This window comes from Hippoglossus stenolepis, chromosome 21 (genome assembly GCF_022539355.2).
Source record: "Hippoglossus stenolepis isolate QCI-W04-F060 chromosome 21, HSTE1.2, whole genome shotgun sequence".
In the NCBI taxonomy this organism is placed as follows: Eukaryota; Metazoa; Chordata; class Actinopteri; order Pleuronectiformes; family Pleuronectidae; genus Hippoglossus; species Hippoglossus stenolepis.
In genome coordinates this window covers 6943670-6966608 of record NC_061503.1, presented here as the reverse complement: position 1 = coordinate 6966608, position 22939 = coordinate 6943670, and the positions used below count along the sequence as shown (strand labels likewise).

The window sequence follows — 22939 nt, the reverse complement described above, 5'->3', positions numbered from 1 at the left end:
TACCAGTAACTCAACCTTAAACAGATTTTTATTCACATTACTGGAGCCAATGTAAATAAATGAGCTCTGTGACTTTATTTTACAACCCATTGGCATTTCTGTATCACAGAAAAGATAATCAGGGTAGGAAAAACACAAACCAACACATAAATGTACATGGAAGCAGACACTTTACACAGAGAGGGAAAGAAGAATGAGGTGGAAGTGAACCTTCATTGGATTCGCTTGACATTTTGTTTGCAGGGACTGAGGAAGTATAGACCAAAAAAAATAAAATCAGATGCAACAACCCCCCCATGTTGAGGTTTTGAGTCAATTTCCGTTCAACCACATCCATCCGTCTGACACAGTAATCTGGATCACTTACATCCAACAAGTGGTGATTTACTGTTAAACATCAGTTGTCAGCTTTTCCTCCACTATTGCAAAACTCATATGCTGTTCCTTCATTTTCAAAGAAAAAACAGAAACATTTATGAAAATACATGCAAGACCTGGACCTTTCTGCAGGAGAAAAAGTTTAAATAAATAAACAATGGGGGAAAAAAACATATGGTGTGTTTGACCTTGTAAAGAGGTTTGAGGATTGATCGGGGGTGGGACAAGGATGGTGTTTGGGAAGAAGCGGGTAAATTGAAATATTCTTACATAGTATTAAAGCGTACAAGTACCTTTGCATATGAGGAAATACCTATTATTCTTCTCTGTAATAATGACAATATGCACTGTGGTGGATTAAAGCATTAATGTAACACTGAACACAGTCACACTATTGGACAATAATCAATCTGTGACCAATACATCCCACAAGTTATGCTCCTTCACCTTAATTCAGTTGTTAAATCAAACTGCCTCATGCTTTCGTGCAACTTCCTACCTTTTCCCAGAATGCATTTCCAAAGCAGGAGAGACTGCTGTCATTAGGTGCAGCTTTGATTTAGATTAAATTAGCTTGAGGACACAACAGTTCCTCCACGTGACCATTAGGTGGCAGGCTAACCCAGAAGTATTTGAGTGGATGAGTGAATTGCGCAAACACAAATTTTTGAAACCACAAGATCACTGCAAGTACAGATTCACAAAACAACAATCAGACCCAGACGCAAAAGAAATAGCAGTGTTCTCGTATCTCAGTGAGAACTGTAAATAATACAGGAGCAGATTGAATGACAATGGTTGGCTAAAGCTGATTAGTTCCATGCAGTGTGCAAACGCAATTCTAACGCAACAAGGTGACTGACTGCCATCCTCCAGCTGCAGAGTGAAGTGGCTTCCATGCTCAACTGACCTGCTTGAACAGCTGAAAAAACACTGGCGGTGGGTTACGTCACCAACCGGGTGAAAGCTGTGTGTCAGAGTGTGCGTGTGTGTGTGTCTCTCTCTAACCAGTTATCACTGTTTGGCTCTGAAACGTCGCCATGGTCCATGATCGACATCAGCTTGACACTTAGTCTGAAGTAATTTACTAACATTTCCAAGGTATACAGACACATTACTTCAGTCCAAACTGCGTGCTAATGCAGATGATGGAGCGCTCGTCAACGTTCTTCAACACCCTTCATCCCGCACGATTATCACCACCCCGTTTTCCCCTGATAATCCTCATCCTCCTTCACGCTGTCTCTCCTTGCTCCTCTTCCTCAGTGCATTAGCTCCTTCATCCTGTTGAGGGCGGAGCCTGCCTGGAACCATTCGATCTGTGTCTCGTTAAAGGTGTGGTTGAGCTCAATGGTCTCCCCACTGCCGTCGCTGTGCTTCACTAGTGCGGTCAGAGGCTGAGAGGATGATAGGACGTTTTCATTACAGACGCTTTAAGTTCAGTTGTCAAAAAAAAATTAGGAGGAGGACATTTTTTCAAGGTGCTTTGCGCTCTTACCATTCCTGGAGTGAAAGTTGCGAGTCCCTTGATGCTGAGCTTATCGTCAGGGCGGATCTTGTCGTAGTCTGATGGGTTGCTGAAGGTCAATGGGAGAACTCCCTGCTTCTTCAGGTTAGTTTCTAGGAACCAAGGAGAAATGTTTGTTAAGTGAGAGACTGAATGGGGTAAGATTTCTTTGTGCGGGAAACTCAAGTAAAATATTTCTACTTGCTGGACATCGCCAAATCAAAAGAACACCCTGTGTCTACTGGAACTCAGTACCGTGAATTCTGGCAAAGCTCTTGACGATGATGGCTCTGCCTCCCAGATGCCTGGGCTCCAGTGCTGCATGCTCCCTGCTGGAGCCCTCGCCGTAGTTGTCATCTCCGACCACGACCCACGACAAAGCGTTGGCCTGAGCACAGCAGGAAGGAAAGAGGGTCAGAAGTAGGTTTTATTAAACTTATAGTATTTCCAGACAAGCCTTGGGTTTTAGAAGCTTGTTTTCAAACAATGCTTAAGTTTTAGCATTGTTAGAGGGGGCCTTTTTTCTTAATGGGTAAATGTTCAATGGAGGCCCATTTCCAAGTCTGTGAATTCAAATATAAAACCACAACAGAAGACCTGAGGAAGCTAATGGCACCCAAAACCTTTCCCCTCTGCGATCCTCACCTTGTAGTGACGGGCAACATCAGGGACGCCTCCATAATCTCCTGTCAGGTGGTTTTTAATCTTGTTGATGGCATCGTTCTCGCTGTTAAGTGCACCGATCAGCATGTTGTTGGAGATGTTGTCCAGGTGACCGCGGAACTTCAGCCATGGTCCGGCAGCGCTGATGTGATCTGTGGTGCACTTTCCCTTCACCTGCAAAGATGGTGCAAAGAAAAATGTAACATGTCAATTCTCCCTGCAGCAGCAAAGGAAACGTTAAGGTAAAGACCCATTGACATAATTTCAAAGCCCTGACCTTAATGAGGACCTGCAGGTCCTCCAGGTCGCTGCCGCTCCATCTGTCGAAGGGCTCCAGCAGCTGTAGCCGGTTGCTCTGAGGGCTGACATCCACTTTGACGCTGCTGCCGTCAGGAGGTGGGTGCTGGTAGGTGTCCTGGCCTGGGTCAAAGTCCTTGGCCGGGAGTTCATCTCCGTTGGGGGGATCAAACTTGAACTTCTCACCGTTAGGGGTCGTAAGGTAGTCTGTCTCTGGGTTGAAGTTTAATGTGCCAGCAATGGCAAGGGCAGTGACGATCTGAGGAAAAAGAGGCAATAAAAGGACATTGAGCTTCAAAAAGTAACCATGTGCTCGCAACTAGGAAGTGTGAAATATCTAGTAGTGTGGGTAATTTTACCTCAGGGGAGGTAACAAAGGCATGTGTTGCAGGGTTGGCATCGTTCCTGGCAGTGAAGTTTCTGTTGAACGAGGTGACGATCGTGTTCTTCTCTCCCTTTTTCACATCACGCCTAAACACAAGCACACGTTATAGGTGAACACTTATGTCTCATGTCTATTTTCAAAACTGTATTTCATGGCCCCTACACCGACAAAGTAATGGCCTCTTACCTGTCCCATTGTCCAATGCAGGGCCCACATGCGTTTGCCAGGACCACACCACCAACATCTCTAAGGATCTTGGACTACAGGAAGAAAAAAAACATTAATTTATTCAAGCATACATCACTTTAACGTGGTTTAAATCACTATGGAGGAGGTACAGCTTCCTGCTTTTTGTCTGCTTGCACTCACATATCCGTCTCTCTCGATGGTGGCACGGATCTGCTCGGAGCCGGGGGTGACTGTGAACTGAGCTTTGCACTTCAGGCCTTTATCCAAAGCCTGCTTGGCCACAGAAGCAGCGCGGCCCATGTCCTCATAGCTGGAGTTGGTACAGCTGCCGATCAGACCTAAAAATTTAAAGATCAAAAAGAGAATTAAAGACGTAACACAGAAAGAAAACATTTTAGTTTTGGTTGCTAATCTAATGAATAGCAGGAGTATAAATAAAGTTGAACAGTGTATCCCTCCCTCGTCAGTTCTTACCAACTTTGACCTCCAGTGGCCAGCCGTTCTTCTCAGCTACAGCACCGACTTCAGACACTGGGTGAGCCAGATCAGGGGTGAATGGTCCGTTGATGTGGGGCTTCAGCTAGAGAATGAAAAAGCAGAGGAACACAGTTATTCTCACTGTTGTATGCCTCTGCCAACCAGTGAAGTTGCATTTACATCAATGTCTGTACGAATAAAAATCCAGTTATTACAGAGCTAAGAATAAGTATTTCAAAGGTCTCGTTCTGGATGTTTTATAGATCTAAGAAAAGATTTTTTCTATTGTTCGGTTTGCACTCAGTAATTAAAACATTATCTAATACAAATCAAACTGTAAACTTTCTCTGGAAAGTTTTCCATCTGGGTTTCACCTCTTAAAAAAACAAAGTGGTGTTAAATGATCCCTGGCCAGAGACCTTTGTTTCATGTCACCCCCTCAATGCACTTCCTGTTATTCTCTACTTTGAACTGTCCAATGAAGGGCAAAAAATGTCAGAAGATAAATTTTTTTAAAAAAAAGAGGAAAGAGAGAAAGAACAGACCTCATCCAGATTGAGCTCGATGAGCTGATCGTACTCGCAACCTTCGTCTGGTACCAACAAGTCTGAGTATTCATCAGACAATGCAGCGATCTCTGAGAAGCAGCAAGAGGACAGAGATAAAAGTCAAGACACACAAAGACCAAACCTACATTTATAACAAGCTAGCCTTCCACAACAATGTACAAATATATACGCATACAGTGTTGAGTATTATTACACACTAATCTTTCAGATTTTCTCTTTCTGCACTTTCTTTAATTGACTGATTCTTTTCATGTCTCATCAACTGAGCCAAACTTTTCCTGGTAAAATGCATTTTATGATCCAAGTTTTTTTAATCATGAGCAAAATGATTGATTTGCAAGCCTTTCTGAAAATGATTTCACTGATATGTAAATTGTGAACATACGTCCACGTCCAGTCTTCTCCAAGTAGGTCCTCATGCGGTGGTTGTAGGGGAATACTGAGGTTGTGGCTCCAATTTCTGCTCCCATGTTGCAAATGGTGGCCATTCCTGCACACAAAAGATCTGTCAGACTGTATCCTCTCCACATATCGGCTCTGATACCTAACAGTTAAATGTTTTTCCTAACAGATTCATTCATAAGAGAAATAACAGCTAAGAAGCTAAATTCAGTGAAGTGAAGTCCGATGTTTTCACTGACCAGTGCAGGAAATGGAGTCGACTCCTGGTCCGTGATATTCGACGATAGCTCCAGTGCCTCCCTTCACTGTCAGGATGCCGGCCACCTTCAAGATGACATCCTTGGGGGACGTCCAGCCTGAGAGTGATCCTGTCAGCTTCACTCCAATGACCTTAGAGGAAGATATCGAATGGTAAATTGTAGGTAAGAAGGCCAGCAATGGAAAGAAAGCTAAAAAACTGCTCTGGTTACTGAACGATGTTACTAAATGCTGTATTCTGCTCACATTGGGGCACTTGAGCTCCCATGGAATTCCTGCCATCACATCCACAGCATCAGCTCCACCAACTCCAATGCAGATGGAACCAAGTCCACCGCCGTTTGGTGTGTGGGAATCTGTGCCGATAAGCAGCACTCCTGGGTAGGCGTAGTTTTCTAAGATGATCTGTTTGAATATTTATACAATGATTGTTAGCATAATTACACCACTGTAATTATAGGGGTTATAAATTTGATCACATTCAGACCAAAATTGCATTCAAACTTTAAGTAATAAGACCTGATGAATGATTCCAGAGCCTGGTTTCCAGAAGCCAACTCCATATTTTGCCCCAGCACTGGACAGGAAGTTGTACACCTCAAGGTTGACTTCCTAGGATGATGATGGTTGCTCAGTTTACAGGAATAAATCATTACAACATAAAAATAATTACCATGACCAAACAGAACCCCTTACCTTTGCCCTGGCCAGATCCTCCTCCCCTCCGATCTGGGCCTCTATCAAGTGATCACAGTGGATGGTGGAGGGCACGGCCACTCTTGATAGACCGCTGCTGATGAACTGGAGCATCGCCATCTGGGCCGTGGCGTCCTGCATGGCCACACGGTCGGGGCGCAGCCGCAGGTAAGTGCGACCACGGTCGATATCCTGGTTGTGGGGGTCATCGAGGTGGCCATAAACAATCTTCTCTGACAACGTGAGCGGCCGATTGAGTCTGGAACATAAAGACAAAATATAATTAATAACAGGACGGTGTAACGTTTAAGAGGGGGAGAAGGTGAGCAAATGAGAATATAGGAATAAATAAACTGTGAAAAAAAACATCAAGAGATGAAGATAGGAAACAAAGTGGTGTAAAAACAGTTGTGAGGTTAGGCAGATATAACATTCTGGCATATTTATATATCAAAATAAATATTAACAAATCAGTCATGAGAAGATTATAGAGTTATAAGAGCTATTTGATCCAAATTTAACAATTAGAGTTTCCACTGTTTTCATCTTACACTACAATGAAATTACTATTTCTGCCTCTGTTTCACCCCTGATCTCTTCATCGTGTTTTTCTGTAATTACCAGTTTATGCCAGTCTAAACTTCAGCTGTAATCACAGGGAAGAAAAGGCAGAAAGCATTGATCTGCAGAGCCAACACAGAGCCAACACAGTACCACCTCTCCGTCTGCATGCACACACACCCCAAACAACTACCATTTAAATGGCTTTACAGTGATTCGAGCAGCGTGAGGCTGACACACTAAGGCACAGGCTACAGCTACGATAAAAAAAACTGTGGTAAAAGTCAAACAAACATTAGAGTTCAGACAGGGGAGCATTGGAGGACACGGTAATACGAGTCTGCGTCCTTGAGCAGAAACAGAATGCCCACTTGTTAAAAAAATCCATTAGGAGGAATACACTAACCTTTTTCTAACAATGTCAATGTTAGACTGGAGCTTCTCGTAGTTGACGAATGAAGTGGGCTCAAACCGGCTCATAGACACATTGGCCTTGGCTCTGTAAGCAGCTGCCACATGCAGGCGCCGTGCACCGTGGCCCAGGGCCAACTAGAGACAGCGACAACAGAAATAAACAAGCATGAGCATAATCACAGAGCTGTGGACATGACCAGAGAAACACTCCTGTAACGTCAGCACTTTTTACAATCCCCCTACATACAGAGCATATCTGGCAAATGGATTGTTCATCCTTCAAAAAGAGATTTGTTAATTTTTGCATTGGTTGTTTGTTTTTTTAAATTTAAGAGCAGACAGCGAAAAATTATGAATATAAATGACTTTTGGGAAGATGGCTGTTAAAGGAAATTGTTATTTGCAGTGTACACTCAAGTGTCAGATGTCAGAGCATCCCAGGTGAACCAGAAACAACTCCCACAAGAGGTCAACCACTAAAACATTCTCACGCTATGGAAACCCTGGCTCCAGTTCCCCTGACCACTCCTCCTCCTGCAGTCCTTTCTGTCATACATGTTAGAGAAGCTCCTTTTACAAATGTTCATATCAAAAATCGAACTGTTTGCAGAGGTAGGTGGGGGAAACATAGGAGAGACACTGGTTTGTGTCACATCAACTTCTTGGACCCTAAAACTGTTGAGGTGCCCTTGGGCAGGGCACATAAATGAAACTCCACTCTGTTTGAAATACTATTATCTAATATGTGAATTATAAAACTAAAGCATTAGCAGAAGAGAGCAAGACTGTTCAGAAGATTTTCTCGAATAAATAAAGTTTCCGAAGAAGAAACAAGAGAACAACGTGTCAAATAGCTGAGGGTGTCGTACGACCAGACAATCTGCGGGAAAGAACTGACAGCGAGCAGCTGAACCTAAAGTCCTTCACCTGCTGACTTAAGAAGCCAATTCAGAACATCATACTTGAATTAGAAACCTCGTTATAGGTTCAGATAATAATCACAGAACCAATAAGGGGTTCCCACTAAGGCTGACTGTTGGTGTAAATGTACTATTACCAAAATCATAAACATAAAGAAGATCATATCACATCATATCGATAATTATCACAATAAATGTCAATTGATTTTGGCTCCTGAGGGAAGGTTGTGGTTTTAAACTCTTCTTTATGAGCGGAGAATGACCAACACTTGATAAGTAGCAAAACATTTAATAAATCTGAGGTAGATGAATTATGTGTTATACCTCCTCACTGTGATTACACAATGTACAAGTATTATAGAGGTATTAGACTTTAGTTATCTTGCTATTGGTGACAATTACATTGCAATAAGTATCCATATTGTCGTACTACCCAGCCTGACCTTTCAGCTGTCCTTCTGTGCACTGGTTTATATTACAGTATTACTACAGATCACTAACTGGCTCCTCAACTGCACTTAACAATGAGAGTTAATGTTATTATTCGTTCATTAACCACTAGCCAACGTGTGAATGGTTTTTATCCATAGAAAGATTTTGTTTCTAGATATTAGAGGAGGTTGTTCTCCATCACCAAGCCTGAGATGAAAACCATCGTGACCTCCAATAGAAGAAAATCAGAGCTCACTATGGCTTCAGATATTAAATGTGTGAACATCTGATGCTCAACTATCATTTATAAACTGCTCATTGTTTTAACGTCTCACTGCTGGAGGACACTCAGCCTCTCCTCACAAGCAGAATGGAGGAAAATGGCTACTTTCTTTCGAGCCAGCTTCACAAAATAAAGCATTAAGACAGTGTTCGCTGTGTTGATTGTGATGATTTAACTTAGATCATGTCTGCGTGTTGGACACAGCTCTGTGAGGCTGCTGGCCGCTCTAACCTTGTGGTTAACCTTGCTGTTAAACACCACACTCCTGTAGGAAAACAACACGGGTCTGGTTCATTTACACGCTGAGGACATAGATAATAGCTCCGTGTTGAAGGAGACCGCAGCAGTGGTTGTTTTGGCCGGTGACAGACGAGTTGTTGCGCAGTGGATACTCCGGGATCCGCCGGGACACGATGACCTGCTCCGCTAGCCGGTGACCGCTCCGCCGCTTTATTTCCGTGTCTAACCCCCGCAGTCCTCCGGCCGGGCCACAAACACATTACTGTACAATAACGCGATGTAAAGAAGCAGGTGACACCATTCACTGGGCCGTAAATATCACAGAATGAGTCTCTTACCTGAAGCCTGGAGACGGTCAGACAGTAAGTTGCCATTTTGTTCACTGACAAAGATGTGCCGATCACCAGTGACGTCACGCCGTTTTAAGTCGCGGCCTCGCAGGTCCTTCAAGGGCAAAATATTTTTCTACATTTTAAATCTCATTCAAATTGTTTTACAAAACACATTCAAACTTATAATTCCTAATATTGCATTTATTTCGTTTAGACGTTCAAAATGATGTAAATTAGAAAAGCACATGGACGCGAAATGATTTTCTAAATGTATTTGATTTTTATAGAGCTGAAAGGATACGAATGATTCTTATTCTACTCTACTCTACTTTTTTTTTTAAATAGATAAAACTAAATATTTTATTTAACATCGTCACAGTTGTTAACAAAAATCAAACAATTACAATTACTAATTACATTTAGGTGAAATAATAATAAAAAAAGATTTAAAGAAAATATATTCGATGATACGTGTGTCTGCTCTGTCTGCTTGGAGACGATAGGTGGCGCTGATCCATTTCCTCCAACAAGTTTACAGGTCAAAGGTAAAAGTAGAAGAAGAAGCAGCAGCGGCGCTTTCCTTGCGTTGGCTAAAAAATGGCTAAACATCATCCAGATCTGATCTTTTGCAGAAAACAGGCCGGTGTTGGTATGTGTTGACCGGTTCAGCCTCAAATATCATCTGACATCTTTGTTTTTTCAGTTTCGCGAAGTACTTTATCGCTGTGTTGCCGTGTATTTAAACAACGTTAGCTTACATGCTAACAGCCCCAGCATGTATTCCATTGAAAGTACATTAGCCTATGGTGCTAGCCTGGAAATGTCGACAGCTATTTGTCGCTTAGGGTGAAGATAGTTGCAGTTTCCTTTATTCGTATTTGATAAGGAGTTTTATTATAAGTGGAAGGAAGACGTTGTTGTTTTTACTCGAGTGTAGAAAGACTATAAGGACGCGAATTCACACACTCACTCTAACTGCATTGTTTCCTTTCCTCAGCTATCGGGAGACTTTGCGAGAAATGTAAGTGATGACAACATAATCTTATAATCATTTTAACCGTATTATGCTTTCCTCTATTTTTACAGTAAATGTTTTTGTCTGCCTGTGTTCATATAGTTAGTATTTCATCACCTCACAGTCTCCATACACTGATCACTAACTGCTGTCTAACAATATTGCAAGGAATTGGTAATGCAATGCCTTCTCAGATAAGTGATGATATCACAGCAACGACTCAAACACCAAAGACCAAGCTTTCTGGAGGTCTAACTGACATTACCAACTAACCTTTGTGAAAATCTGACCAATTTTTCGATATATTGTTTGTGCTCAATTCAACTTTGTCTGTTATAATCACTCATAAAGCTGCTGTTTTTTTTATTGGGGATAAGATACTGTCAAGATAAATATGGAAAAGATTTTTGCAAGGATATGAGAACCATTTCTCTGTGACCTATATTAAAGGAGACCATGTCAAACCAGTCCCCCAAAACGTCAAACTTCATTAGACTATCTCTCCTTTGATTTGAATCTGAGACACATTGAATTTTGGTTCCATATTGTTCTGTGACCAAATCAGCATAATACATTTCAGCAAGATTTGCGATGGTGTGGCGCTAAAATATGATAATTTGTCACTAAATGATCCCAATCCAAATATTCAATTTTATCACTGCTTTTTTTCTGTCTGAATCACCTTTCTCTTGGTTTATTTTCCTCCTCTCAGGTGATGGAAAGTGCGTCATCTGTGATTCCTATGTGAGACCGTGCACCCTAGTGCGCATCTGTGACGAGTGTAATTACGGCTCCTACCAGGGACGCTGTGTCATCTGCGGTGGGCCGGGTGTGTCTGATGCCTACTACTGTAAAGAGTGCACCATCCAGGAGAAAGATGTGAGTAGAGTGGCTGAAGAGAAAATAATCTGTTTGAGAAATTGAAATGTGACATTTTGTTTTCTTTGTTGTACTGAGTAAAATCTAAACTGAGCCCTAAATATAAAACTTAATTTTGCTTCTTTAAGATGAATTTTCTTTTTTACTCTCTTTCCCTTGTCCTCACAGCGAGATGGATGTCCGAAGATTGTAAACTTGGGCAGCTCTAAAACAGATCTGTTTTATGAAAGGAAGAAGTACGGCTTCAAGAAGAGGTGAAGATGCTGCAGCACCGTCCCTGTTTTAGTTTTTCGGCTTTTGCAGACTTTCTTTAAGACCTCACGAAACATTTTTGACTTGTCAATAAAAATCTGTTTTATATTTCTGCCTTTATTTCACAATGAATGCTTTGCATATTAAGAGTTGGTTGTTCACTGTGCTCAATATTAATAATCTCTGAACTAGACATAGGCACGGGTTGGTCAATGTCCTATTAATATTACTGACCTTGATCAATTGAGTTCCAAGTTATTTCTTAAACTTGGAATAAACTGTACACAAAAGGGCACCAGCTGCAAGTTCAATGAATTCATGTCCTGGAGACTTTGATCATACACATGATCTTCATCGGCAGGAGTTTACTCAGTAAAAATGTATTTTGGTCCATTAGAAAAAATTGCGCTCCATTATGAGTGAAGTGTCTGTTTACAGATAATGAGCTGTATCACCATCAACCCAGTTTCTTTATTCAAGAGCTTCCTCGGCCTCTTCCAACAGGTGGCAGTGTTTCACATTTTTTCCTATGTCTTTTCACTGCAGCAGCACAGTATGACTGAAAACTGAGTGTGACTTGTTTGGATAAATAATGTGACTTTAAATGATTGGGGTTTAACAGATGAATCTCTAAAGAGGCCTGCGCAGCAACTGTTTACTAGTTAAGTCGTATGTCATACATGATACATTGGTAAAAGCTGCAGATTTTGAATCAATGTTTTTATATTTATGCTTTGGTTTCAGTCTCACTAAAGCTTTTAAAATGTTGTATACATGGGTCATTGTAGTTTTTCTGATATTAACCCTGTCAGATGATTATCCTCTATACTCAATTGGATGTTGAATGAATTGGATTAACTGCTTATAGCTAGAATATAACAAAACCTAGCCACAAGAAAGAACTCGACACGTTAAAGTCTTTATTTATATTAACTGTATATACAGGACAAAGGTAGCCACAGTCAAAATGCAAAGTGATTTCTTTACAAAGACGGAACCAGGAGGATTGAAAAGAACCTGTCAACTTCAACAAATTGACCTGTTCCAGGTAGAGGGCAGATACAATCTCCAAAAGCCATAAAAAAAACTATTAAAACAGAACAGGAAGTTCATCATTACCTTCTAAATAATATTTAAAATTGTGATTGAATTGTTGTTGACTGAAATCAATAAGGATGGGAGTAAAATTATTTCCTCACAATCATTGAAAATGAATGTGGCAATCCTGATTTTTACTCCACTGAGAAGAGGCACATAACGGATGACTTTGTATTAACTACTGGTTGTAAAGCTAAAAAACAACCTATTATATTTGTTGTTCAAACATGGAAACCCTTTCACAAAAAAAGAAAAGAGCATAATAATGAATATATATTTATATGGTGACATTGTCTATGGGTGGAAGCAGGGCAGCAACATTCTCTACTTTCCCTTTGTCAGAATTGGACAGTGAAATGATCAGATGTGATGTTGAACAGTGTTTCCTCTGTAAACTGGCAGACTGCATTTAAAAGGCTTCAGATATAAAAAGACACCAAAGATTACATTACAGTTAGCATCTACTGAGACTTCCTGGTTTGTCCAAAAAGTTAAAACAGACAAGAAACTTAAGTGGTAACAGACACTGTCGGCTTACAAGTCTCAGAGAAATTCTAAAGAGGTTGGCTGGTAAATCTGTTAAATTTGTTTCTGTGGAATAATTTTCAGCTACAACTATTTACAGTACATGCAACATTGGATTCTATACACAACACTTCTGAAGTATGTCTGACGTAACTGGACGAGTCAACGCGACGACCTGCAGAGAGCCGAGCAGGCATCCTAATCAGTGACACAGCACGAGAGCGACAGCGAGACGGACAGTACACTGAAACAGGGAGGACAGAGTGTTGGGGTACAGCTCTGTGCTGCTGGTTAAGGAGTAACATGTTCACGTAGAGAAATTACCATGTGTGGTTCTTTCAGCCACATCACAGAAGCCCCCTAAAGAAGCTCAAGTTACTGGAAATGCCACAGTCAGAATGTTTCTGTGAGCAAAGAAAAGCAGAGTGTTCCATAAAGTCTGAAAAAATGCAAATAAAATTTACAAAAAAAGCAGATATCATAAAATCACAAAAGAAGCCTGTAAAAATCTGTTTATTTGTAGAATATCATAAATCTGACTAAGAATCTAGTCTGAACTATTGCAACTGCTACCTAAATATTTACTATCTCATCTGCAGAATTCATGTGAACAGTTTCTCCAAAATAAAAACATCACAGATGATCTCTTTTGGCCAAAGGCACACAAAACATGATGAAAGTACACGACTCACGTGCACTGAAGAAGCACTTGAGTATCCTCACACTCATCTCACTCACATGGATGGTAAAAGTCATTAAAAAGAAAAAAAACTGTTATCAGGTCGTAACATGCTACTGCATCTACATGATGACGACAACAGTAATGCTCTCACACGTCTTCCCCATCTTCGTCCTCATCTGATCGATTTGTGTGTTCTCGCGAATCGACCCCAGTGGTTTTGATTTATTAATTTGTAAAGACAAATAAATCAGGTGTTGTCTATTGGTCATCTGATGCCTCACTTGAAAGAGAAGAGAAGAAGGATGAATGACAGAGGGAGGAGGAGGAGGAGGGAGAGAGGTCAACGTTATGCAGAGGGAACGTTATAAACAAGATCACAGGGTTAAGTTTGTGGTCCCTGGTTAAATCTCATGTATTACACTGCTGTAAGTGAATGAGTCAATCAATGATGATGAATTGAGGATATTGGAAGAATAAGAATATCTTTTAAGTAGAGGGGCAGAGTAATATACAAGAAGCAATTATTGTGCTAGTTAACTGAAGCTGCACTAAAACCACAATTTATTCAATCATGACCCTGATCTGACACATTGAAGGTAGGGTTGGTGAGTTGCTTCTGACACATTTCTTATCTAATTTGTTAAAATCCTCTTCACGTCCATATAGCCATCAATCTATCTCATATATATGACAATCAAGACTCAACAAAGTTTCTAGCCTGACGCGTAAAAACTAAGTGACTGATGCTGTGCTGTTTGCTATATGGATGTCTATTTACAAATGGTAAATGGTTTTTCTTTCCGCTTACATTGTTCCAAATTTGGCTTCGTAACGTCCCACAATGTTCTTGAAGCGGCCACAATCCTTCCGCAACTCTCCCACCTCCGTCCGCAGCACTGCGTTCTCTCGCTCAAGGAAAGCCGCCCGGACAGTGATCTGGTTCTCCTTTAGCCTGCGGGCGTCACGTGAGCGCTTGGCCGCCACGTTGTTCTTCTTCCTCCTATTCCAATACCTGTCATCCTAGAGAGGTGGAGACGAAAGACACAACAAAGACAAGATTGAATCAGTGAAACACAATACCATACCCTGACTTACCTTGTCAAACTGAAGTTACAGCGGTAACTTGGTGTAAGAGCATCATGTGTCATTTCCTCAGTGCATTAGCCCAAATGTAACCCCAGCTAAATTTGATATATGGCTGACAGCCAAACACCTTTGTGCATGTAAACAAAACCAGCGTTATCTGGTGGAAGAGCAAACTAATAAACTTGTTGTATTAGACTTGATTCAGGATGCTTTCAGGTTGGTCAACAGTCCTTATTCTCAGTCTAAAGGCATATTTTATAACGCTACAGTATAATGTAAATTAAAGAACCAAATGACCATAGAAGATTATCATATTTACTCATCACAATGTGGTCTGATAAGACACTTTCAGTTACTGTGAACATGATCGTCACACTGGAAGATGTGGGACACCTTCTTTGTTGTATCATGGTGTCAGATAAACTGGAAATCAATATCACACCTTAACTTACTAACACACATTAGCAGCTGAGCATGAAGTTTTACTAATTCACTACTTCAATCTTCAGAAAAGGTTCTTTTCCTCCATTAATGTTTTCAAATGTAAATTCTTTAGAATGAGATCACAACCTCAAAAAGCCCTGTTTTATGCTTAATTTTGACTTTCTTATTTGTTTATTTTCCTTAAAACAATCCACACACACATAAGGACAACAATCTGTTACACAGGTACTGTTTTGTATTTAAGTGGCTACCCTTGCTTCTCCCCACATACCTTCTGCTCGTCGGGCACATACACCTTCTTGGCCTTTTTGATCATAGGTTGTGGCTTGAGCTCGTCTTCGGTGAACTTGTGTTTGCGTGGGTTGAACAGTTCGCCCCCGGGCACGCTTGACAGGACCAAATCTGTGGGATCTGGCTCGTAGTTGATATCGACCTCGATTTCCTCGGGTTTGATTGGCTCGGGGGTCGCTCCTTCCTCTTCAGTGGTCACCTCTGAGCAGGCAGAGGAGGAACATGGAGAAGTTAAATGTTAGCTGCTGATCAAACCTCAAGCATCAGCAGGAATTAGCCAGTTTCACCAAAGCTAGTATTGTTTTTTCTTAACTCCATTGTGTATGCAGGGTGGGTGAGTGGCTCTGACACTGTCACGTGTACAGTCTGCTGATAACCCTGTAGTTAACTTTGCTATCTTTGCTATGCAGGAACAAGTGGTTCAATTTCAGGAAAGTGACATTCTGGGTTCACACCAGGATCATGTTTCTCAACCATATCAGCCAAACAAACATATTTATGTGTAATACAGAAACCGTTTGAAAAAATGCTCATGCAAAATTACATTCAGTATATATGTTGTGTGCAAACACGGAACAACAACCAGCCAAGAAACAGTCATAGTGCATAGCTGACTGAGGTGAAGGTCTGCTTCATTGATGCAGGTAATAATGACCCTCGCCTCCACTTCAAAACATTAACATTTTACTTGACTTTACTTTCTCAGCAGAGGATTAGTGAAACCCTGCAGTCCTATAGTTCCCAAACAGTCCCCACATACCTGCTGTAACATCACAGATGAACTCAGAGTCATCTTTGGTGATGATCACCACTTCCTCCTCACACCTGTCCAACTCCTGAATGGGAAGCAGGGCCACTGGGGACACACCTGTCGGCTTGATAACCTTCGTCTGTGCAGGGGCCTTTACTTTCGTTTTCAGGACAAATCCCTCTGAAATGGTCTTTAAGGGATCCTCGTCAAGCGCGGTGGGGATGCCGTTCTCCATGAGGAACTCCTCCAGGTCCATGTACTCCAGGTGGAAGTTCTCCCCATCGTAAGGAATGGTCTTCTCCCAGATAGCAGGGGTCAAGGCGGCTGAAGGACCCATATCGCTACCCCCACCCCCGAGTTCGACATTATCTCCGAGGAACAGCTTTTCCTTGTTTGTATCTGAAACACAGCAAAGGATGGGTTTTCACAAATATTACATGTGCTTGCCATGACATATAAACAAAAGGCAGTTTTGTGCCAAATCATATGGAGGTCAACAGGACAGCTGCTAATTGAATTATTCATTTGTTTATTTATGATATATTGTAAGGGTTTCCTGGGTGTCCAGAAAGCTGGTGTAAAATAAATAGTATTTATTACTATTATCCTTATTATTACTGAAGAGGTAGAGCACGTTGGGTTTTCTTTACCTACAGCGCCCACATCCAGAAATGTCTCAGGCCACAAACCCAAGCACTATTTTTAGATTTGACCAAATCGCCTTTTAGAAAAACAGTCATAAGTAGAAAACGAATACAATTCCCTGCTATGATCTGCAACACAACACCTCAATATTTTGTCTGCTCAACCTTAGCTTAGGTTATCTGAAAATATCAGAGCCACTCTTCAGATTCATCACATGAAAAAGTCATTTATCACTATTGATTAGAATGCTGCAGCTCAGCCTCACCAACACCAAGAAAGTCGATCTGATCGCTCCAGTCCAGAGATCTGTACACTGGCTCCCTGTCAGTCAAAGAATTGACTTCAACATTGGTTTTTTAAGCCCAATTACATTTCTGATCTACTGGTACGTTAGGAACCATCCAGGCCCTCTGGTCGTTTGGGACGAGTCTGCTTTGTCTCCAGTGTCAAAGCCAAACGTGGAGAAGTCAGCCTTCAGTTTTAATGCTCCACATATGCGAGACAAGCTCTCAGAGAAATGCATCAACTGATTTCTTGCACTGTTACTTTCACTCATCTGCTTCTTTATTATTCTCTGTGTAGCTTTCCAATGTCAATGACACACGATCAGCTTTAAGCACAAACTTTGAAACTTCACTTTCAAAATATAGATAAGCTCCCAAATCCCTCATCAAAAAAAAGGGGTCAGCAGAGGAAGAAGTGCTCTTTTTAGTGAAAGTGGGGGAGAGGCCTGTCACCAGTCGGGTCTTGGTGCTGTAGCACAAATGCTAACACATTTAGCAGCACTGGAACTGTTGTTATGACACATTTGTCTTGCCTTGTTTTTCCGGTTGACCTTGTATTTTTTTATTATTATATATTTGTTTTAATCTACACATCCCTCTTTCCTGTCCGTCGGTGTCACTGCTCTTACCGTCGTCCCCGTCCAGTATGTTCGGCGGAGGACTTTCCATTATTTTCTTCAAAACCACCGGGAAAGAGCTCGGGGCCCCGGTGGCCGTTTCCAGCGTGATGACAATCGGCTCTCCCGACATTTCTCCGCTTCTCTCTTCTTGTTTTTCGACGGAAACAACGTATTAAACGTAAAGGCTCGATCTGTATTTTATTTGACCGTTGTCACAAGCTCTCTCCGCCGGTTACAAAACCCAGAAACCCCCGTTACATAAAAACAAGGACCTCGGAGAAGCCGCCGCGTTGACCCACTTCCTCTAGATATTAAAGAGAACACGCCGTACTACCGGCGTTAACGTACCCGCCCACCGTGAGCTGATTGGCTGAAAGAACCGCCTCCTCATGAATATTGATGATGTATGCTCTATCAGGGGCGGGGTTTACGAGGGCGAGCCAATAGCGATTGACATGAAGCAGCAACCTCGGCTGTCATTGGTTGACTGAGTTATATATGTTTTATTATATAGATAAGAACGAGTCAGGAGCTTTAACATGCTGACACAGTTCATATATGTGATGTGTGTTTTTGTGATTTTAAAGTATTTATTCCACGATAGAGGATCGATCGAACACAAACCAAATGGTTTACAACTTTCCCTGAGGTGCGATTATTTATCAGTCAGTGCCGTGCTATGACAGCATCTACATGAATACATGGTAAAAGTTCATTTTAAATTGCAAATGAAACAAGCACTGCACGTGAAGTACATTCAGCACACAGAACACGTATGGCCCAACACTGCAGAGCCCACACAGATCACATGTGTACAAACGTGCAGCTGCAGCCTTTACATATCTGCAGGATCCGCCCACTGGAGCTGCGTCGTGTCGCTCAAGTGCAGGAGCGTGCACGAAGGGTGGCTCTGCAGTGCCGGAGTGGGCGGCCCGTGCTGCCCCCTGAGGTTAAGGTTACAGCACCCTTGGGTGCACCGCTGCGACCAAGGAGACACACGAAGGGTAAACTAAAGTAACTGTTTCAACAGAATGCACTTGCAAAATAAAACTAGGGGGGCCCCCAGAGTACAGTCAGCACGGCTCCCAGCAGACCACATCTCACTCAGGGTTTTCAACTTATTTAACTGCAATAATAATTTCCCATGCATACAATTTCATCATTAACATAGTTCAATTTTTTTTTTATAGTTCCTTGTGTTCATATTGTTGTGTTTTTTTTTTTACTTGTTTATTACCTATACCTAGTGTGTATTTCACTATTCCCTATTTGCTGTTGTTACACGGTTCCCTGTTGTGGGACTAATAAAAGATTATCTTATCTTATCTTGTCTAATGTCCCCCAAGGCCCAAAATCTGTTTATGAAACCACATTTAAATTCACTATCTGGATCTTCTTATTTGGATCTGCTCCAAATTGCACACACTCATATATCTCAGTCCTCTAAACATGCCAAGATCCAATTGTTCTTTGATAAATCAATGAAAATGTTAAAAAAAACATGATTCTAAAGTGAGTACATCCTGTTTCCTTTGACAGATGACTGCACATCAACCTTCTCTCCATTGGGTCATTAAATGGATTATTACATGTGCACCAACATCAATTGGATGAATTGAAAAAGGCACCTGAGCGCACCATCCACATGATATATGAGTAAGCATTTTTAAGGTGGTCCTGTTATGGGGGGGAGTTCAACTTACATGTTGCTGTATCACACAGGATCGGTTTTTGGCACAACATTACAAGGAGCTACAAAACCATCAAGGTCAGCCGCTACTGTATAAGAGCACATGAGCTGAGTGAGGGCTGCTGGGTTTATATCACAAAACACAGTAGCTCATTTAAAACCTCTGGCAGGAAACTAAGCTTTGTCATTTACCGCAATGAAAGTTCAGGTGTCATTAGTCAAAATGATTCCCCCCTGTCCCTACACAATGATTTTGTGTAGGGACTAGAGAACAAGGGTTACAAATCCACTTGAAGTCAACCTTGAAATCATGTGTTTGAGCTATGTGTGCGTGTGTGCATGTGTGTGTGTTTGTCTGTGTGTGCATGTCTATTTATGGTTATGAGGGCCAATTTTGGTTCAGTACTATAATTGTGAGGACAGTTTGGCTGGTCCTCACAAAGTCAAAGGGCTGTTTGAGAGTTAACACTTGGTTTTAGGGTTAGGATTAGGTTCAGGTTTAGATTAAGATAGAAACACAGTGGTCAGAACGAGCACCCAGAGGGGCACGGGCACATGTGGGTAAAGTGTGTTAAAAAAAACAATTTGTAGGTCCCTTATCAAAACCATGCCTATATGGTTAAAATCCCTTTCATTTTGGGAAAAAGACAAAAAAAAGACCCCAGGTCAGCAAGGCGGAGGGGTTAGGGTTAGGCATTTAGTTGTGATCTCTATAGAGAGATGTCTATGTCTGTGTGTGTGTGTGTGTGTGTGTGTGTGTGTGTGTGTGTGTGTGTGTGTGTGTGTGTGTGTGTGTGTGTGGTGTGTTGTGACAACCTCATCCCCTGTTTTTCACATAAACACACAACCTGCAGCCTGAGTGCTGACCAGAAACAGAGATGATATCACTCCTGTACTTAAGTCTTTACATTGGTTGACTATCTTACACCAGCACACATGTCACATATGCTCACTGTGCAAGCATGTTCCTTTATATTTGGCATAAAGGAGCAATTCATCCAATATTAAAATCTCACTATGTTGTAAGATCGTCAGAATCACTTACTATCATGAACCCTAAACGTAATCTTAGACGCCTCCAACACAACTGAAGCTTATGTGAACATCTCGAGACAGCTCGGATCAGTTCGTTTGCACCAATGAAACGTTAAGTACCCAAACTACTACACTATGCATAATACTGGACATTTCCCCGATACAGTGTGAGAGGAAAATATGATTTCTGTGACATTCATCACACTTTGGAAGTGTCTAATGTCCGTTCTTTGAGGATCTTTAGACACGACTATGAGCAAACCCAACACTGACTGAGAGGTGGTTTGGAAATCCTGCTCAATAGGGCCGGTATCAGCATCAGCATAACCTGTCACTGTAATTAGATTACCTGCCCCTAAAATCCAACAGCTCTAAATTTGGGTCCAGATAAGGAAGACAGAGCCATCTAGTGATTTAATCGTGAAAGTACAAGGGGGCTGGGTGGGATTGGAAGAATTACCAGTGCGTTTTTACCAAAACATTCACTCAGCAGTAAAACAAAAAGGAAAACAATAGGAACGTCATCTTTGATCGAATCCACAGTGGGTAAACTGTAAGCTCTTTTGTCTTTTAATTAGATCCCTTGGGGAGGGAATTTGTTTAGCAGAAAAACTGTGTGTAAAGTTTGTTTGACAGAGTGGACTATCCTGTCTCAAACCATGCGCACTATGTATGTTGGTGGATATTTCTTCAACAAGTGTTATTGACATTTAGTAATTTCAGTGTGATAATGCAGAAAAAACTCTTTATATCAATAATCATCACAATAATTTTCATCAAGAGCAATAAAACAATAATCTAATATATATATATATCGATATAATGCTTATGCATTGTTAAAGCACACTGAGCAGGTATAACACATCCCTGATCTACGTCTGATTAATACAATGTTTTGCTGTTTATCAAGTGTTTGTCATTCAGCTAAAAATATTCTTTAGATGCCTTTTATCTCAATAATTAATCGATATCGACCAACATGAAAACTTTTATATTAATCATGATATAGTTTTCAGCCATATCACCCAGGCCTATAATTAATCTCAGCCTCCTGTGGATAGCGCAGTTAGAGATGATCACTTTTCATCTCGTTCAACTGCAGCAGCCAAAATACGAATATAAACAAATAACAATCTATTGCCAGTTAAACCCCATTTCAGAGTGATGTTCATCAATAATCAACAGTTGCGTGTAGTGTTACATCACAGCATCAACAGCTTCTCCAGCTAAATGTCCTCCTGCAACTATTCCCAGCCTTGTTTCTGCTGTACCTGTTCTGTCAGCTGCCCGACAAGTCCCTGCTTCTTTACATCTGACTGAACCTTTGGATCGTGAGCGAGGCCACGGGGCAGCAGCTGACACACATTCACCTCAGTCCACTGGGATTACGCAACAAACACGCAGTCGTTTGCAGAAATGTCAGTAATCCGTCTCAAAGCGCCGATCCCGCCGCATCCACCGTCTTTGCATTGAATCAGTCCATCAGTTCAGAGTGAGGCGAGGCGGTTTGAATCACCACACAACAACAACAACGACACGGTTTGATTTGACAGCCACTCACCGTTGTCGTCAAAGGCCGGCAGAGTAAATGGATGCTCAAGAAGAGCCCTGAAAACCTCCGGCATCTCTGCAGTCATGTTGTTATTCCTTTAAATTGCGACTATAGAGTTAAAATAGTGTGAATATAATGTTTGGGAGCTGATCCGCAGCAGATCAAAGGAGCAATGTTAGAATCAAAGAGAAGAGCGCACGAAGTCCCTGGTGTCTGCGTAGGAGTGAATATAAAATTTTTTTAAAAACCTGTACGCGACATATGAAGTCTGCGCAACAGGTTAATGCTGTCAGCACCCTCAGGCAACACCCCCTCCCTTCTGCCGCCAATCAGCAGCGCTCGTTTCCCCGGCAATGCACGGAAAGAGCAGCGATTGGCCAGGATGTGTATCCGTCACAGTGACAGCCAATCACGACGCGCGGCTGAATTACCTAAGGTTAAAAAAAGTGTTACAAAACGGTAATTATTGGCAAAACACCAGCCGAGGATAATACATATAATGGTTATAAAAGATAAAAGATAAAAGGAGCTCCAAAAAGAAAGGATATATACATATAAGATATTCATGATATGACTGTTATATTAAAGTCGTACTGTAGGCCGAATAGGACTATTAAACTCAATGTTCCTTCACAGAGGGATCTATGAAACTAAATGAGGTCAACCCCAGAGCACAAAGTGTTGATGTGGCCTTTGTGTGAAGAGCACCTGATTTTTTACAGTGGCCTACTGACGTCATAGGTAAAATCAGTCCTACTTTGAAATGCTAACAAATAAACCACAATTCATTCATAATACTGTGAATATGTAGTTTCACAGACACATTGTTGCAATTGATTGGATTAGTGCTCCAGTGTCTTATTTGATTCTCCACAATAGCTTTAAAAATCGGTTTCCTTAAGGTAAACATCTTGGGGCAGTATGCTTTTTTACTGGCTTTCGTATATTTTCCCAGCAGGATTTAAATCTCCTCCATGTTAACTGTGTATGACTCCAATGTTATGTATAGTTTTCTTCATTACCGCCCCCAACTGGACTGGAATGGAACAGCTTGATGTAGCCATAGTCTCCAGAGATGTTCTGGCTT

General features: G+C 41.5%; 3 protein-coding genes across 4 annotated transcripts; 1 reads left to right on the top strand and 2 right to left on the bottom strand.

The window, feature by feature from the left end:
* Positions 1 to 10: 10 nt before the first annotated feature.
* Positions 11 to 9094, bottom strand: aco2 (aconitase 2, mitochondrial). Its single transcript, XM_035145254.2, has 17 exons — positions 9010 to 9094; positions 6789 to 6931; positions 5822 to 6080; positions 5645 to 5737; positions 5372 to 5530; positions 5107 to 5257; positions 4851 to 4955; positions 4442 to 4533; positions 3894 to 3999; positions 3600 to 3757; positions 3417 to 3490; positions 3205 to 3316; positions 2826 to 3104; positions 2531 to 2722; positions 2141 to 2273; positions 1877 to 1998; positions 11 to 1775 (listed from the first exon to the last, which is right to left on the bottom strand). The coding sequence occupies exons 1-17, from the start codon at positions 9043 to 9045 to the stop codon at positions 1641 to 1643; spliced, it is 2349 nt and encodes a 782-aa protein (XP_035001145.1). The 5' UTR covers positions 9046 to 9094; the 3' UTR covers positions 11 to 1640.
* Positions 9095 to 9504: 410 nt separating this feature from the next.
* Positions 9505 to 11257, top strand: phf5a (PHD finger protein 5A). The gene is made up of 4 exons (XM_035145300.1): positions 9505 to 9652; positions 10001 to 10024; positions 10731 to 10897; positions 11066 to 11257. The coding sequence occupies exons 1-4, from the start codon at positions 9601 to 9603 to the stop codon at positions 11153 to 11155; spliced, it is 333 nt and encodes a 110-aa protein (XP_035001191.1). The 5' UTR covers positions 9505 to 9600; the 3' UTR covers positions 11156 to 11257.
* A 798-nt stretch (positions 11258 to 12055) lies between these two features.
* Positions 12056 to 22137, bottom strand: tefa (TEF transcription factor, PAR bZIP family member a). Of its 2 annotated transcripts, none has more exons than XM_035145285.2 (5): positions 21862 to 22137; positions 16036 to 16425; positions 15256 to 15476; positions 14263 to 14474; positions 12056 to 13734 (listed from the first exon to the last, which is right to left on the bottom strand). In XM_035145285.2, the coding sequence occupies exons 1-5, from the start codon at positions 21935 to 21937 to the stop codon at positions 13713 to 13715; spliced, it is 921 nt and encodes a 306-aa protein (XP_035001176.1). In that variant the 5' UTR covers positions 21938 to 22137; the 3' UTR covers positions 12056 to 13712. The 2 variants fall into 2 exon arrangements, with proteins under 2 accessions (XP_035001176.1, XP_035001175.1); XM_035145284.2 differs by lacking the exon at positions 21862 to 22137 and adding an exon at positions 17585 to 17904.
* Positions 22138 to 22939: the final 802 nt, after the last annotated feature.